This window comes from Podarcis tiliguerta (genome assembly GCF_965153285.1).
Source record: "Podarcis tiliguerta genome assembly, chromosome: 10".
Taxonomy (NCBI): Eukaryota; Metazoa; Chordata; class Lepidosauria; order Squamata; family Lacertidae; genus Podarcis; species Podarcis tiliguerta.
The window spans coordinates 44242616-44261887 of NC_139543.1; the positions used below are offsets into that span (position 1 = coordinate 44242616).

General features: G+C 41.5%; 1 protein-coding gene across 22 annotated transcripts in view; it reads right to left on the minus strand.

The window, feature by feature from the left end:
* The window catches only part of TNRC6B (trinucleotide repeat containing adaptor 6B), a 99824-nt gene that overhangs the window by 41525 nt on the left and 39027 nt on the right, over positions 1 to 19272 (minus strand). For all 22 annotated transcript variants that reach the window (XM_083400417.1, XM_083400413.1, XM_083400414.1 and 19 more), the window contains 4 exons: positions 13050 to 13137; positions 6179 to 6200; positions 5594 to 5941; positions 1133 to 3460 (listed from right to left, as the gene is read on the minus strand). In XM_083400417.1, coding sequence (XP_083256543.1) covers positions 1133 to 3460; positions 5594 to 5941; positions 6179 to 6200; positions 13050 to 13137 — 2786 coding nt within the window. The remainder of the gene's footprint in view (positions 1 to 1132; positions 3461 to 5593; positions 5942 to 6178; positions 6201 to 13049; positions 13138 to 19272) is intronic.

Consider the following 19272-nt stretch of genomic DNA (forward strand, 5'->3'; position numbering starts at 1 on the left):
TCCCAAGCACTTTGCAACAGCCCCCTCTGACAAAGTCCCATAATTATCTGCCCCACTGGTGGGGTAGTTGGGTATGGCTTGGATAAAACATCCTGGTGGGCCAAATGGAGAGATAGGGCAAGTCAAATTTGGCATGCGGGCCAAAGATACCCTACCCCTACTGTAAATTAACTGCAGGCCCAATGCTGCCTGTAGATGAAGCTATATATTTCTACTGAAGAAACAAGGATGCAAACTGACTCACAAAAACCACCATTACTGGTAATGATGCATCTTGAGAGACAAGTCCCCTTACCCACAATCCAAAGATAATAGTGTACAGCAACAGACTGCATATACCAGTCAGCTTTGAAAGCACCAATCACCAGCTGGATAAGAGAGCTGAATTCAATGCCCACAGACCCTTCACCACCATTCCCCAAGACAGTGATCAGGATGAGGCCCCAATTCAGCACTAAAATAGTACATGTGGTCCTGGAGGTTAAACAATGGGATCCAGCTATGGGAATCATGCAGAAAGTTCCTGGCTCAGCAGGAAATACACATATACAGGTTGAGTCTTTTAAAAGAGGCCCCGTGGAACTTGTATATCCACAGGTCCTCTTTTAAAGGACTCACCCTGTAGAAGCCTTCTACTGTTCACAGATCCCCTTGATAGTAACAAGTGGGTGTCTTAATTCAAAATTTTAGTGACAGTAAGCTGGTAGCTTGCAAAAACACCCTTTTAGGGCATAGCTTCAGCAGGTGTATTTGCACATATACACATACATTCAGCTTAAGTAATAGGATCAAGACTGCACATGGATGGGATCCTTGTGGTGACATACAGATGAAGTTTCAAGCACCACTGGCTGCAGATTGTTCTGTGTTAACACTATTCCCCCTTTCACAAGTTAAACACATTGGGGATCCCCTCTCCCAGTTCCCTGACACAGCAAACAGCCTTACTTGTGAACAGTGAACATTTCACATGAAGCCATAATTAAACAGACACCTCTTTGATATATGAAGTCGTGTCTCCAAAATTTCAAATGACACAGACCTAGCTACAGAATGCAGGTACCCTCTCACCATATTTAGATCTGCATTTACTAGTTTGCATTACAATGAAGAAGGCAAATAAAAGGAATACCTGAGGGTGCTACTTTGCTGGGCCTTGGAGTTGGCAGATTCTGTTCTCGTGAAGCTTGTCCACCTTGTGAGTTCTTGTCCCACAGGTTCACATTCTTGTAGTTGTAACTGCTGGGATCTCCCCACGCTGAGGTGCCATCATCAATATCCATTTTTCGACTAATTGATTGGGGGGATGGTTCTTCCCAGCCACTGGGTTCCTCATCCTTTGAGGCAGTTGGCTGTGGCCCACTGTTCCAGTTAGGATTGGGTGACCTCCCATTTCCTGGAGGCTGTGGTGGTGGTGGGCCCCAGGAGCCAGGTGCTTCTGACTGCGGATGGTGTTGCTGTTGCTGATTATTCCAGGAATTGGCTTGTCTACCAGAATCATTCCATGCTGGAGTTCTTTTATTATTATTATCCCACCCTCCTTTTGAGGAACAGTTTGTATTTGCACCATTACCCCAAGTCCCAATCTCATTTTGACCAGCTTCACCCCAGCCTGACATCGACTTGTTTCCTGAACTTTCCCAGTTACTATTTTTTGTTTGGTCAACTTCCTCTCCCCAGCCATTCTTTCCAGAAGACCACCCTTGATTAGGTGGTCGTCCATTCCACCCTGGGTCTTTGTTGGAATTCTCATTCCAAGATGTTGTCACCTTTTCTTCTTGTCTTCCTCCTCCCCAATTAGAACAATTGTTCTTGAAATCATTCCATCCTCCAGTGTTTTTGGGCTCTTTCCACTCTGTCGGAGTAGAGAGTTCACCCCATCCAGACTTGATTTGATTGCTTTGGCTGGGTGCATCTCCCCAGCCCCCTGAGCTCTTTGTCTGAATGGCAGAACTCTCCCACCCCTCAGTTCCTTTATCAGTCTTTCCCTCTGCCCTTGGCATCTCTTCTATGTCCCAAACAGTATCTTGCTTGATTTGAGTTTGACCCCAGCCAGTATTTGAAAGCACTCGGGGATCCAAATCAGTCCTGCTCAACAAAGTTTGCAAGACTGCTTGGCAATCAGGATGTGTAGGCCTATATGATCGACGTCCAGAATTGTGACTGTCACTACTTCCTGCTTTATGGTTGCTTCCAGTGCTTTGACCTCCAACCTCACTTCCTGTAGAGCTGGAAGATCTACCCCAACAGGGAGCCTGGGAATTGCCTTGGTTTTCAGGAAGGGGGTGGCCCTTTTGATTGTCCCATGCTCCAGTGCTAGAATTTGGTTGGTTTGGACCACTCCATTCTCCAATCTTCAATTCATCAGACCCAGACGGCTGTTTCCATTCTCCCTGAGACACCCCTGATGTCATTTTGTTCCCTTCACTCCATTTGTTTTCACTAGAGTGTTGAGGGCCAATGGTCCAAGACCCATCACCCGTAGACCTGTTACTGTTATCCCAAGAATCATTTCGTGACCCATTCGATTTTTGAACAGAAGCTCCCTTCCACGAGTCCTCCCTATCCTTTCCATTGTTCCCATGATTTCCAGAATTGCTTTGACCAGAGACACTGTCCATTCCAGAAGGCCCCCTAACTGTACCCCAAGACCCAACACTCCCAGTCTTTCTCTCTCCAGTGCTTTGTGAAGGGGCATCAGTGTTCCTGGAGGGGTTCCCAAAGCCCATTTCAAAGGACATTCCCTTATTCTCCATTGGGTTTGGTGAACTTAAGTTCAAGGAGTTAGTGTTTCCATTTTTTGGTCCATCAGTGTTGTGAATTTGAGCCTGTTCTCTGCCAGAGACAAAGTTAACACCCGCATTTTCCATCTTTGACTGCTGTTCCCTAGATGTCTGACCTGCTGTACTAATCTGTGCATTGGAGCCACCATTATCAGATTCTGAAGTCCCTTTCCTTGAATTGCCCTCCTGAATTAGTGCTGGCCAAGCAGATGGGTTGCTATTTGGGTTGAAATTGCTGAAGCCAGAACTGGGGCCAATTCTGTCCTGCCCACTCAAGTTCCTCCAGCTTGCTAGACCACTATTACTCTCTGCTGCAGGATTGGAAGATTGAACAGATTTAGCTTTAGGGTCAGATTTCCAGGCCCCAAGATTACATTCGTTACCAGAGCTTCCAGACTGGCACTGGTTTTTTCCTTTTCCTTTGTTACTAGTGGTGCTTCCTGGCAGAGTGCTCTTCTCCAAGCCAGGGTTCGAGGCACTGTTGTTGTCTGTGGTGTTCTCGGAAGAAGACTCCGTATCTTTGCTGGCAATACAAGGCCACTCTTCCATGTCAGACCTGTCTACAATCACCGCGTCCCAGACGTGAGTTGGGTTGGCATTGGTGCTGTTGGAGGAGGCTCCAGGACCCCAAGTGGAATTTGCATAATTTGAAGAAGCACCACCTCCAGTTGTTGAATCTAAAAGAATGAAACTTATTCATAATTATACATAAACACATGGAGAACGATAAACAGCACATACCAGTTATTTGCATTATTCTGAATTTTAAAGTATTTACAAGCCATCATTTATGACATTCACAATCACAAGATCTATGGTGCCCACTAACTGAGATGACTTTTAAAAAGAATTTAACAAATTCATAGCCTAAATGGCACCTGGATGTTCAGAGGCAGTATGGCTTTGAATTCCAATTGATAGGGACAGACAATGGGAAGGCTTCAGTCTTCAGGCCTGCTTATAGGTTTTCCAGAGGCATGGAGCTAGTCCAAAGCTGAACTAGGTAGACCTTGGCTTGATCAAGAAGGGCTACATTAATGTTCTTAACAATGTCACATTTAATTTTGTATGCATTATGTGCCATACTCAGCAAGGAAGAGTACTATATCAGGCCAAATAAAATACCTCCTAGTCCTGCAAATTGATAACTGGGCCATCATCAATTGTACCTATTAACTTTCAAGGTTAGCTTGTGAGAGAGGTGCAAATTAGATGAAAAAACAAAATAACAGTACTTGTTTAGAGTTCCCCAAAGATAACATCTTTTGCAGATAAAAATAATAATCCTTAAAACATTTACATTCAGTTACCCTTTAAACACACTGAGGATCTGTTCACTTGGTACCTTCTGGCGAGAAATTTTAGCCCATCTCAAGTCTTGAGCATGCAAGCCTCTCTCCAAGGTAAAAGGGCAATGAAAAATCAGGTTTACCATAGATATCTGAAAGCAGTATAATAACTGCCTTCTAGAACCAATATCTGTCTGAAGAATTAGCTAGTTATCTTTGGGAAGCAAAGGGCAAACATGCTGCTCTTTCCTTGTTTATTCCTAGTATCCAATATTTAATGTGGAAGAGTGCATCTTATTATTTTAAAAGTCATGTGCATTTCTGAAAAAACTGCTTCTGCTTCTACTTGGGGGCCGTTTGTGATTTATATGACTAAACAACGTAATGGTTGACACAGTCCCACTACATTTATTTGGCAACATTCATGAATATTTGGTATGCTTGGTAAAAATACAGAAGATATATTTATATAATTCATTCTTTTAAACTTTCTATTATTATTTTCTTATCTTGTAATTTTATTCTTCCTGTTTTTATGACTGTTTTTAAGTACAGATAGGATGAACCTTCAGAATCAGCAGCTTGCTGCAATCTGCACTTTGGAACTTTCTTCTTTATTAGTGCCACTTACTTTTAAGGAAAGGGCTAGGGCTGTGATGTTTTTATTGTATGTGATCTTTAATGTGTATATATTTTAATTCTACTAATGCTTTTTAAACAAAATATTATAAAAAGATATTTAAGGCAGACTGTGAACATGTTTTTCTTTTTGCTATCATGGCTACCACCTGTAGAGACCTAAACGCCATGAACCTAGCATCTTGTAGTTGTGAATTCCATGCTAATTAATTGCATGTGCTACTTTGAAGTACCTCCTTTTGTCAGACCTAAATGTTCTGGTAACCAATTTTAATCAGGAGAAGCAAACTTCCATTATAATTAAAGAAAAATTACTTTATACATATTTGTCACCGTTCATCGTTTTGTAAAAAAATGTAACACTCGCCTTCATTAGACTCCAAATTCATTAGATTATCCACATATAAGGAAGGTGCCCAAAGTTTAAGGATTTTAATTTCCTTTTCTATTCCTACAACATCACTTTTTAATATGGGCTACCTCCCTATCTACCCAATCAAAAACTGTCTTGAAACAATTCAGGAGGATGTTGTTGTTGTTGACACCCGGCTGTCTCAACAGACAATGGAGTGTGCCTCTGGGGGTTATCAGCACTGAAGTGACCTCCCTGGGGCGCAAGCCTGGGCAGTGTGTATGGAGGTCCTGGGCTGCCCAGACAACAATACTCCCCACCCTCAGCCTTGCTGATGTGGTCTAAAGGAAAGCAGAGCAATACATTTGGCACCAGCTTGGCTGCAGGAGTTGCCAGGAGGCTTACCATCCAACAGTCTTAGGAACTCCACTCCTTAGCCTTTTCTTGAAGATATTTGGCAAAAAAATAGAGGGTTAGGATCACATAATGTCAAACTCAAACCCAAAGGGAAATAACAAAAGCTTTCCTACCTGTTGCAGTCCCACTGTCACATGGCAGCAGCACTCCTGTTGTTACTAGTTGTGCGTTGTTTGGATTTACTCCAGGTGCTGGAGAAGGAGGTGGCCCTACTCCACTCCCAAGGAGCATACAAGATGGCGGAGGGGGCTGCCCACGTTTCAGTAACACTTTGTGGTCCTGCTGGCAACGGAATCGCGGCGGCACCTCCCGAGGCATGTAGCGGGCGGCGCTTGGCGGTTGACCGTTCGGCACTGCCACCCTTTTGGCATTGTTGCCACCATTGACTGGTGGCGATGGAGAGCTGCCAATTGGGCTGGCGGTCACTGGTTGGCTTAAACTTGGTTTCGTCGCTTCGGGCACTACAACAAAATATGTAAATAAGTGTTCTGAATTGTTTTGCAAGCTGAACAATATGAAAAGCTATATTTAAAATTATTTATGAAAAAACATTTTTAGTATTAAAATATATTTCATGCCCTGATCCTATGAAGCTAATAAGGGTAGAAGAACTTTGTTTTAAGAAAGAAGTGGAAAATGATCTGCTCAAAGACCAAAAAAACTTATTGTAAATTTTAGAAAAATTAAAAGTCTTTTACCTTTGGTTTTTTGATCTGTGACCTGTAAGTGAAATGAGAAGAATAAATAAAAATAGCCTTATTAACATTAACTAAGTTAAGCCTGTGTTAAAGGTAAGCTTGTGTTACATTTAGGCATATTTGTATATGCCTAAACGTAACCTGTTTAGGCATATACAAATATTAAAAAGGTCAAACACCTTGTCTTTTTCAGTATTTATACATTTTGTTTAGCAAAAGATTCTTCCTCCTTTTCAAATACCTAGGCATTTCTTTCATTTTGCAAGTAAGCAGATAAAAGAAAACTGATACTAATGTATGTACTAGAACCCAGATAACAGGAATATTTGACACAAGATAGGCAAGAAAATTTACTTTGTCTAACAACTGAAGTGTATGCTCAACGGTACTGTAAGAAATGGCTAAGGGTAAAAGTAAAGGACCCCTGGATGGTTAAGTCCAGTCAAAGGCAACTATGGAGTGCGGCGCTCATCTCACTTCAGGCCGAGGAAGCGGGTGTTTGTCCACAGACAGCTTTCCGCGTCATGTGGCCATCATTACTAAACCGCTTCTGGCACAATGGAACACAGTGACAGAAGCCAGGGCACACGGAAACACCATTTACCTCCTTCCACAGCAGTACCTATTTATCTACTTGCACTGGTGTGCTTTCGAACTGCTAGGTTGGCAGAAGCAGGGACAAAGCTCACCCCAACACATGGATTCGAAGAGCCGACTTCCCGATTGGCAAGTCCAAGAGACTCAGTGGTTTAGATCACAGTGCCACCCACCTCTCCCGTTCTAAGAAACAGAGCATCTTAAAGCACAAGCCTATTTTCTTCCCAGTAATAGATTATCTGAAGAACCACTGCTTTAACAAATTTCAAGTAAGTAAACATGAGCAAGGATACAGATTCTTATACAAGGCAACATAACACCTGAAGGGGCTACCTCAATGCAGCATATACGCCACGGCTTTCCAACACTGAATGGTCACAAGTGAAAAAACATTGGAATTCTAGCACTATTAGATTTCCAACAACTCAACAAATGTTGCAGGGACAAACTGTGCTGAAAGTCTGACTAGGGTAAACACAATGCCACTAAAAGCTTTTCAGTAAGTCAAACCAATGTGAATAAAATGCTTAGAAAACAAGACTCTGAATACAATTATTCAAGATTTCTACGACTAGGAAGTTTCCTTAAACTCTGTGTTATTATAAACTTCGAACCTTTTGGTAAAGAACACTTTACACAACAATGGGGGAAAAATAAATAGTTGAGTTTTAACTATCTCTTCTTAAAATAACTGTGGTTGGTGCAGTGTTGCAGTATAGTACAACGTGAGTTTATTGTTTGCACCAACCTAGCCAAATCTCTCTTGTAAAATAAACACACATGCAAACAGTGGCGGAGCTTCATGCTCCGGCATTGGGGGCGGAGAGCAGGTGGGGGAGTGGTTGGTGCACGTCCCGGGAGGCATGATGTGCCGCCTGTGGCAGCGTGGTGCCCAGCGCGTGCGTGGGGGGGGGGGGAGCCTGGGGCAGTGTGTTCCCCCCGCACCTCTTCCTCCGCCAGTGCATGCAAAACACCTCTTTTCCCATGTCCATCATTCCAACTGAGAAAAACACAGTATAATTCACCTTATTATTTGATACAGGACTGCCCACAAACAACTCTGCCTGATTTACGTTAGTAATGGGGCTTAAGAGAGTTAGCAAAAGATTACGGCTATAGGACCCCATTTTTCAACGAGTGCTTCCTGTTTATTTACCATTCAAGAAGCAGGCCCTAAAAGGCTGCAAGCAGACATGAGATCCAAATCCAGAAATAAAAACCCTTTGAGAGGCCAATTTGAGCACAAGTATTGAAGAGAACACACAGGTTCTAGTCATCGCTCCTCAAATAGCTCAAGACGAAGGCTCCTCCCCTCTGGTGGGTTATGCAGGATGCTTTAAGATGCTTCCTGAAGGAGGAACCATCCGGATCTCCCCAGACTGGCCCTGTCTCACAAGTGAACAATCGTGGTTCTCCTGAGCTCACATAGTGCTCAGTTTTGGCAGATGCATAAATCTGTATTTTACTTTTGCTTTTATTTTATTTATTTTTACTGGAAACCCATTCACAGCTTTGCGCTGCCCCAACTCCAACCCACCAACTGTGCTTGCTTAACAGGAAAGTGGGGGTGGGGGTGGGAAGGCCTCAGTCAAGACAGGGCATAAGGGGCCAAGCAGTCAAAAGAAAAGCTCAGAGAGCGGTGGGAAGAAATTGTGCAGCAGTAACTGGTGTGTGCCTGCCCTAGACGCTGGCACGGTGTTGTTGTTGTTTTAATTTAACAGAGTCACAGGAGAGTGGTTGGGGCAGAGTGTGCCAATCCGTCTGAGAAGCCAACACATTTTCCTCTCCAATACTGGGAGAAATTGTCCAAAAGAGGATGCAGGCAAGCAGCACCCTCCCTGCACTTTCCTACCCAAGGCAGGAGGGACTGCAAGCTCACATTACAATGGCTGTAAGGGCATCTACTCACTCACTCAGGAGGACTTCAGAACAGAGGGAGACCCCAGACAAGAGTAGGCGCTGCTAACCCTGATCCTGTGGCCATGTTCTTACCAGGGGAGTATGATTTGTCCAGATTTTTAACCTGGGTTGGTGGCATAGTGGCTCAGGAAGCACAAGGGGCAAGCCCCCCCCCCCACTACTGAGTTAAGACTCTCACTACTGTCCTGTCCGTCCCCCCATCAATCCCATGGGTTTTTGGTTTAAAAAGGTGGGGAGAGACTAAGGGGGGACATGACTGTCATTCATAAAATTATTAACTAGACAGTGAAAAATGGAAAGAATGTCATCTTTCTTATAACACTAAAATTGGGAGGTCACTTACCACTGACTGGGAATAGATTATGGGCAGACAATAAGAAGGGCTTTACACAAAGTACAGGTTACATGGAATTCACTGTCATAATACGTAGAGATGGCCAGTGGCTTAGATGTCTTTATGCATTTGTCTAATCCCTTTCTAGAGGAAAATTATAATGGAAGCTATCAGTCACTACAGTTAAATAGCACCTCCAAGCTCAGAGGCAGCATGACCCTGAAAATCAGTTTGGGGGGGGTGAAGGAGGGAAGCCTGTATTTAAGTTGATCAAATGGTGTAGTGTGTACTGTTAAGGAATACTGTTATAGAATACTGTTAAGGACTGTTGAGGAAAGGCAGTGAGAAGGGGTGTTTTGCAGCTGTTTGATTATTATTTTAAAATAAAGATAAGCAAAGATATTGTGGGAAACCTTTTATTCCATCGTCCCAGTAGCTGTGCAAACTCGGTTGGTGAAGAAGATCCAACATAAAGAATCAAGATGCCATTTCCCAAGGCTGACAACAGAATCAGTACCTGTATCCTCTGTGTTGTATTTTCATAGGATTGGGAGTAGGGCTGGGGGGAATGATCCAGTACCACCAAGACACTCAGGAAAGTGACTCACTAAGTTACTGAAAAGTTTCTATTACTTCTATGACTTAAGGTGCCTTTGACAGCTGCCATAATGGAAGCTCTGATTCCGATCTGTTATCTCTGAAGACTTAAGGTACCACGCGATAAATACGCAATAATGGTTTGAAGCTTCTATAGCCCATTTTCAACACTGCATACACGGAGTACTGTACCTATGGACCAGCAAGCTAACATCTGTAAAGAGCCACAGTATAAAGCACTGATGTAGAAGGCCAGTGAGCAGCAAAAAAGGTGGTTTGTTATTACACTATTAATGGGAACACCTTGCCCCGCCTGTGCCTCCAGGTGACAGTGCTTAGAAATCACCTCCTGTCTCTGCAGTCATCTCAAAGAGAATGGGTTGGTGCTAAATCGATGTTCTGTCTCTCCTGGCTCATCAAGAAGATCTAGATCAAAAAGATGGGTGGTTTTTCAGGCAGTATTGAATATTCCTGCCTACGTCAAACTTCACATTTAATAGGTCTGAGGAATTAAGAGCTAGTTTTTTGTACAGTAAACCAGAAAGAGCAACATAAAAAGATGTAAAAATGCCATCAATTTTTACTTTAAAGGTCTTTGCTCATCAGAATTTAAGATGCCCTGTTCAAATATACATCATTAGCCACAACAAATCTTTATGAGTGCTTTTCTAAGGCTGAAGATTCTATTGCTCTGACGTATCAGGTCCTGGGGAAGTAGACCAACAAGAGGAGAAAAAGCCTCAACAATTTTTAGATTCTGCTGCTTGAAGAGATACATCATCTAAGGCCCATTTTTTGTGTGCCCCCTCCAGAAGAGGTCTGGAGGGTAGCAACACAAGAATGGGTCTTTTCTAGGGTGGCTTCCCATTTGTGGAATATGCTTCCCAAGGAAACTCACCTGGCACCTTCATTACAAATCTTTAGGCGCCAGGTGGAAATGTTTCTCTAAAACCAGCCCTCTGGCTGATTAAACATTATATGGCCTTTTAAATGTGTCTTTGGAATTACTGGTTTGTTTGGTTTTTATGTATTTTGTGTTCTCATTTTGCATTTTTATGTTATGAAGCACCCTGTGATCTTCAGATGAAGAACCATATACTATACAAATTTAAACAGTAATAGTAATAAATACAGCATGGGAGAGTGACTAGAGTGTTCAAATCCCCACTCATCCATGAAGTTCACTAAATTATGTTGTGCCAGCCTAACTTACCTCACAGGGTTAATGTAAGGATAAAATTAAGGCGGGGGGGGGGGGGAGTGTGTATGCTGCCTTGAGCTTCTTGAAAGAAAGTGCCCTAGAATCTTTCTGAAACTGCATATGCAAAGTTAACTTCCATCACGCTAACCTTTTATAGTTATTTGAGACTGTTAACTAGTATATAGATAGAGGTGATCCAGCTGACATTATGAACTTTGACTTTCAAAAGGCTTTTGACAAAGTACTTGACAGATACTTTCAGGTACGTTTAGCAATCATGAACAAGAAGCAAGGTCCTCTTTATGGATCAGTAACTGACAAGAAACATCAAGCAGAAAGATGGAAATGTGGAAAATCGAGTCCTCCAAGAATAAGTACTGAGACATGTGTTATTTAACTTGATCATAGTCTACAGCTAGGGACAAGCAGTGATGTAATCATTTTTACCGGTGATACTAAATTGTTGAAGGTGATTAAAACAAAAAGGATTGTGAAGATCTCCAAAAGTTATCGCCAAACTGGGTGAACGGGCAGTAAAATGGCAAATACATTTCAATGTAAGCAAGTGTAAAATTTCACATGTTTGTTCATGCAGTGTTGGTGACTGATCAGAAACGAGACCTATGGGTCATAATGAAGAATTTGATGAAGCAGCTAACTGTGTGTGTGCCAGCTGTGAAAATGGTTAATTCTATGCTAGGAATCATCAGAAAAGTGGTTGAAAACTAAAGTGTCAATATCATAATACCATTATCCAAATCTATAGTGTGATGCATTTGGAATACAGTGGTACCTCGGGTTATGAACTTAATTCGTTCTGGAGATCTGTTCTTAACCCGAAACTGTTCTTAACCTGAGGCGTGCTTCTGCTAATGGGGCCTCCTGCTGCTGCCGGCGTGCAATGTCCGTTCTCATCCTGGGGCAAAGTTCTCAACCCAAGGTACTACTTCCGGGTTAGCAGAGTTTGTAACCCAAAGTGTTTGAAACCCAAAGCATTTGTAACACGAGGTACCACTGTACTGTGTACCATTCTGGGTCATTTTACCTCAAAAAGTGTATTACAGAGTTGGAAAGGGTTCAGGAAAGGGCACCTCTACTATAAAGAAAGGTTACAACATTTTGGATTTTTTTGTTTAAAGGTATATAAAGTTATACATGGTGCAGAGAAAGCATAGAAAAGTTCTCTCTCTCTCTCTCTCTCTCATAACACTAGAACTCGTAAACATCCATTGGAATCAAATGCTGGAAGACTTGGAACAAAAATAAGATAGCACTTGTTCACAAGTGCATAGTTAAGCCATGGAATCTGCTCCCATAGAAGGCAGTGATGATCACCAACTTGGATGGCTTTAAAAAGAGGATTAGATAAATTCCTGGAGGACACAGCTATAAAAAGCTACTAGCCAAGATGACTATTATATTCTGTCTCCATTGCTGGTGGCAGCAAACCTCTGACTACCAGTTTTGGGAAGCATAAGGGGGGAGAATGCCATTGGACTCACAGGCATTGAGTTGGCCACTGTGAGAACAGGATGCTGGTCTATATGGGCCACTAGTCTGATCCAGAAGGCTCTTCCTATGTTCTTAAATGTGGGGTACAAGTGTAAAAATTAAAATAATCCCCCCTCAACATGGGCTGTAGACAAAACGCTGTTTCTGCATGTGCTTTAATGAAGGCAATGTATGAGTCAATAATCCCAGGACCTCAGCCACAGGAGTTTGGGAACCACTCCAAGCAGTTTCAATTCATGTGCTCAAGTAAGAAAGCTAATAGAAGCACAAAGGGTCTTGCACTTACCAATGTAAAATACATCTTGGGAACACTTCTCGGATCCATAAATAGATTTATTTAAAGCAATCTTATAATTTGCTACTCACCTGCATGTCTGAGAAAGCAGCAATTGTTGCCAGACAAGCACCCAAGTTATAAACGACACAGAGGAAACCAGCTGCTTTTACAGCTCGATCAACACTGATCTATGTTTAATATGGCATGACTGAGATGATTGCATGCAAACCTCAAGATAAATCCTCTTCTAGCTTTAAAGGAAAAGGATTCTAACTAGAAAATACAGAAGATGAGCTGAGATGTACATGCAGCATTGCTGGGATGGGTGAGTGAGAATATAGTAGTTGCAGTAATCATAGTGCCTGATGCTCACTGGTCCACTATTATAAATGGATGACCTTACAAAGTATGATCAAACAAATACCTGGCTTACCTTCTGAGTAGATTCCTTCTTTTTCTTATCCTCTTTCTTTCTTCTCTTGTCTTCCATTAACTGTTCTTCCTTTTCTTGCTCCTTCTCTCTGTTAAAAGTTTAAAATTAAAAAGTTATTCCTAAATATATGCTTTATACAAAAAAAGCCAAATCCTCTGCAATAGAAAAGAGATGCTAGCTACTTCTATACTGTGTAAAACACCATATAATACCTAACTTGAAGAGTCAGCCCTCCCATAGAAATCAACCAGAAGCCTGTCACTGGAGGGTACGGAGGGTAGCAAAAAGAGAAAGGCTACGCATTTGTGGGAAATTCTCCCCAGGGAAACACACCTCACACCAACAATGTCTGCTTTCCTGCTTGCTTAGGCTTTCAGTCTTTGAGCATAGTGTAGTATGATTTATATCCATGATATTCTTCTTTCAGTGGGATGGGGTAGGATATGTCATTTTTATTCTTGTTAAATAAAAACCTTTATAAATTTTTGTTCTATTGTATTTTATTCTATATATTTGGTTTTAAATTACTAAGAAAGCTAGTCAGCATTTTATATATTTGTAAGTTGCTTACAGACATTTTGTAGACTGCATTAAATGAATGCAATAAAAAATCCTGATCATCAATTGCAGGCTGTCCGCTTTGGGTCTAAAGTCAAAGTATGATCCAATTTTTGAGTTAGATTCCCACACAAATTATTTAATATACCAGCATAAATCCAAAAAACTGCAAGCAAACTGGAAGGAGAATTTGCAGAGCTTTTGATTTCCTTTAAGCTTACACCTCACCATTACTGATAGTCAAAATACAAACTGATCTTTAAACTTAACAGTTGGTTTGCCTCTTTGCTCAGGCAAAAATTCAAAGGAAAATTCCATATGCATGGCCCTCCACCATGTACACACATACCATCCTTTGGCTGTTAATGCTCTCATAGTAATAATGATTCCTAGAAACTGGTACTGAGAAGCTACTATTCTACCTCATGACCTTGATATGCAGAATGCCACATGCCCATCGTGTCCCCCACACTGCTCTTAATGGAAAGTGGAAAGCCACATGTTTTCCTTTGGCCTAATGGCCACAGGGCACACAAATGGCTTGCAATATACATGCATGCAAAGTCATCAGTCTTCTCACCTTCTGTTTTTTCTAACTGTTTTTCTGCATACCCAGATTGTTTTATGGGCATGCAGAAACTACCCACTTCTCTCTGAAAAGGCCTATTTCATTGCCATACTGGTCAGCACTGGGCCATTCACTTCACTATCAGATGACTCATTCACACAGGCAAACAGACTACTGATGCTGCAGGTACTTAGTGATGAATATGACTGTGTGAACCAACCCCTAAAAAGGAGCTAAAAGATCCTTGTGCATTTCTACTCCAATCTCCCTCCTGTGTTTACTGTGCAAAAACTGAATAACCTCATTTCACTTTTAACCAACAGTAGCTACATAACCAAATTTCCAGATACACTGGTACAACTGAGGCATTAGACCTAAGTAAACAAATAAAACAAATATTCAACTAGCAACATGTGAAAGAAGAACTGCCTCCAATAAGACAATAAACTGTGGAATAAACTGTTTCTTGCTTAATTCCCATGATTAATTCCTATAATACAAGTCATTATGTGCATTTTGCTACGATCAACCTTTAGATGAGCAAGGAAGAAGTCTAAAGTCTGAATGTAAGGTTTATGAGCTGAACCCATGGTGACAATTTCTCATGTTACATAAGCACAAAGTAATGTTATGCCATTTCATAGTGCAATATGGTAAAGACCAAATATGTACAGATTTGAGAGAAACTATAATGGATTGAAAAATAACCTCCACAAAACAAACAATGTTTCAGCATTAACAACAAAAACAAAATTGTATACTGTAATGGTTTAAAGATAAGATTTTATATAAAAAGCCAGTTACTAAGCCTTTTTAAAAGGCAACCACTATAAGTCCTCCAGAGCCAAGAACTACTTAACTTGCTTCTCTCTTGTCAGTCACTTCTCCACGTAGTCTTCACTTATCTCACCTACTGTTGAAGAACACCAACATTATGGAGGGCCAAGATTTATAACTTTAGTGTATTGCACAGGGTTTTTCCTTGGAATTCCTCAACGTCTAAAAAGCTCCCTAACTGCCCCTTTGGGATCTATGTATTACAGCAGGGGCCCTAAAATATAATGGCAAACAAATACTTTTAAAATAGGTCATCTCCCTTTATACTTCCCCAGTTCTTTGTGTTGTAGGGTAAAGAGAGATAGACATGAAATGAACACTACTCTGCGGCTAAAAATTCCCTAAGGTTATGAGAGTTCTGAGATTTGAGAAGCAATCTGAGATGTAACAGAGAGTGTACAAAGGGAAAATTAAGATCCTTCAGAGCTATGTTTAAATCAGGACTGCCAACTAATTTAAAACAATCACTCTAAGAGGCAGAGATTTGTTCACCAACAAGCAATGCTTGTTGTTTCTTGGCAGAAATCCGAAGTAGCATCACAGCAAGGAGTCTGCCTTCTTTATATAGTGTATCTAGAACAACTGATATGGCACTCCTAGTAAAACACAATGCATTTAAAAGCAGTTAACTAATGCAACAATGCTGTCTTGTTTACTCAAATGGCTTGAACATCCATGCTTAGGATAATTATAGATGTTTAAGGGAATGGATATTCACTGTTAGGGGTGTATGTATGAACAAAATTTGTTTCCATAAGATTAAAATAACCATAATTTGAGCAATAAATGATCTGTGAATGTTATAATTCATTTTAAAAAGTAGGACCTGGCACGTCAGAATTACTTAATGTCTTCAATAGGTAATGCAACATTCCGAATTCTTCAGTAACGTCTTTCCTAACCATAAAACTGTTCCTAACAAAGTACTGTGTGAACGTATAATCAGAAATGTCTTAATCTAAAATCAATTTCAGACAATATTAAAATGGACTTTTGAGGACTTGTGGAATTTTTAAAATTAACTTTAATTAAAGAACATGCTCCACATTATCCTGCGGTGACAAAAATACTGGTAGCTTCTTGGCTAAAAGGAGGTACATTTACAGCATAATCCAACATTTGTTGTTTACTCAGAACTAAGCATCACTGTGGTGAAATCCTAAGTGCTATGTTTAGGATTGGAACCTTACGTCTTTAAAAAAGAAAAGGAAGAGAGATTTACTTTTATTTTTATTGTGAGCGCAGTGGTGCCTAAAGAGTCAAAAAGAGTACTCACATCCATTTTAAGTATTTTATATAGAACACAATAGTTAAAAATAAAGTACTGAATTTCCATCTACTTAAAACCCTCTGCTTTGTATCCAATGGTACCAGTCAGATGACAAGGTTTCCTTCAGCACAATTGGGAGGGATGCCATTTTTGTCAATCTGTTCCGAAGTGTTGGGGGACTCCAAAGCAGAATACAGGGGTGCAGAGGGGAAGAGGTGAACACTGCTTTCCCCTCATTCTGCTGAATCAATCCTTACCACCAGCTGGGTGACACAATTAGAAAAAAGCCCTTTGTAAATAGTGAAGCCCTGAACAATACACATTTCTAAACATACTTTGTAAGCGGTAGCTCCAGTTTTAATATAAGCTTCATTCTTTTTTTCACAAAGTTCACCATGCAGGTATTGTTTAGGCAAGAAAACCCAATAGCATGCAACATACAGATGAGAGAGCACCAATCTCTTTGGATCAATGAGTGTATTTGGGATTTTGAGAGAGTGCCCTTGGCATCATGCTCTCTAACTGCTTCACACACACCCCAAAGACGGAAAGAAAATGTGCTAGGGCATGCACATGCCCCTACACACAGACAGACAAACAGACACACACACAGCTTTTCCATGAGATAAGGGTAAAAATCAGATCCAGTAGAATAATAGAGTCCTCTAAATTTCCATGACTTTACATAAGAGTTACCCCAGTACCACCATAAAATTAGAGCCAATATTGGATAGACTGACGATTTAAAATCACTTCACAGATCCAGTGCTTCCCTCTCATTCTGTTGAATGAAGCTTTACCACCAGCTGAGTGACACAATTAGAAATAGCCTGTAGATCTGAAAGAAAATGGTGTGAACACACCACTCTTCCTTCAGCTCTATGCACTTTTTTAAGGGTGGGGGCAGCATGGCTACCTTATAATGAAGAGGAGGAGGTTAAAGGATTTGCAGCCACCAGAAGTCCTCAAGCTTGCCATTATGCCCATGTAGATGGAAAACTTCACCACACTGAATACTCTAGAATACTCTGTTTACCCAAAATGAATGAGTTAATACCTTACGGAAGTTAAATATTTCCTTTGAAACCACAAATAGAGAATCTCTCTCAGCTTACAACGCTTACAACAGATTAAAGCACACCCTCTGCCAAGGCACTCACGTAACCGTACTTTTCATCAGCACGCTTTTGTCCTGTATTTTTTTATCTTGTGAACCGCCCCGATATCATCGGATGAGGGATGGTATATAAATTTTATTATTATAATAAAATAAATATACAGGCAACTCCCCAATAGTGTGGGGGTTATATTCTGGGTCACCTTGCGCATCGGTGGAGAACACATCATCTTTCCCTGCTTCCCCCATATTTATTTACCTACTTTATTTATACTGCTGCCCCATAGCAGAAGTACTCTAGGAAGCCAGTGTAGTGTAGCGGTTAGAGTGTTGGACTAGGACCTGGGAAACCAGGGTTCAAATCCCCACTCAGTCATGAAGGTCACTGAGTAACCTTGGGCAAGTCACAGCCTCTGAACCTACCTCACAGGGTTGTTGTAGGAATTAACTGAAGTGGGGGTAAACCATATATTTCTTGGAAGAAAGGTTGGGATATAAATGCAATAAATAAGCTATTCTGCTTAAGAAAGATGGAGGGGCCAGTCAGATGAAGATGTCAACTGCCAACCTGGCCTCTGGAGATCTCCATGTGGTAGCGATTAGACCCACACAAATTGCAAAACATGTCTGGTGCCTGGTTAGTTTTGAACACTGGGCACAGGCAGGTAGCATAGGTTCTGCAAGATGGAGAGATGCTATGGAACACCTAAGTACTACAAGTACTCTAGCACATGGGTAGTCCCGGGGGCTGGTTCCAGCCCAATCGCCTTCTCAATCTGGCCTGCGGACGGTCTGGGAATCCGCGTGTTTTTACATGAGTAGAATGTTTCCTTTTATTTAAAATGCATCTCTGAGTTATTTATGGTGCATAGGAATTTGTTCATTTCTCCCCCCCTCCCTAAAAATATATATATATATAGTCCGGCCCACCACATGCTCTAAGGGATGGTGGACCGGCCCACGGCTGAAAAAGGTTGCTGACCTCTGCTCTAGCATCTGCTTTCTGCACAAGCTACAATTTCTGGACCATCTTCAAGGGCAACCCTGCATAGCACACACTATAATAATTGAGACAGAAGGTTATCAGAGTGTTCTAAACTATCACCCATCTGTGTCGAAGAACAGCCAATAGCTAGAACTAGGCTCTCCTTGCCACAGAAACCACCTAAGCCTACAGTGCAGAGATGGATCCAGGAGAATCTCCAGACTATGAACTTGTTCTTTCAGGGGGAGTGCTACTCCATCTGCAGCAGGTCAAACACAAGAACTACCCAACAATGTCTCTGTCTTGTCCGAATTAAGCTTCTGTTCACTAGCTCCCATCCAGCCCATTACTGCCGCTAAACACCAGCTCTACATCAACATATCACTGAATATTATGTTAATAAAACTCAGTCCCAAACTCCCAATGATTCCACCCAATGGCCTATAGATGTTAAATAGCACTGGGGACAGAATTGAACCCTGCATCACAGTTGCCACATATCCAAGCATGTCACTCTTATGGTTCTCTGAAAACAGCCCTGCAAGCAGGAACAGAACCACTGTATCATCATGTCACCAACCCATACAGCTGCTCCAGATGTATGCTATGGTTAATAGGATCAAATCTGCTAACAGATTAATGAGTGACCACAGGGAACCACTGCTATGTCTCTCCAAAAACACATCACCAACCACAACGACCAAAGCCACTGCAGTGCCAAACCAAACCCTGAAGCTGTATTGAAATGGGTCAAGGAAATCTGCTTCATCAAAGTGTGTCCAAAGTGCCTGGCCACAACTCCCTCAAGTACCTTGTCCAAAGAGGAATATGGGCAACTGGGTGATAATTGCTCAAAACCTCAGAATCCAGGGAGCACCCCTTGAGGAG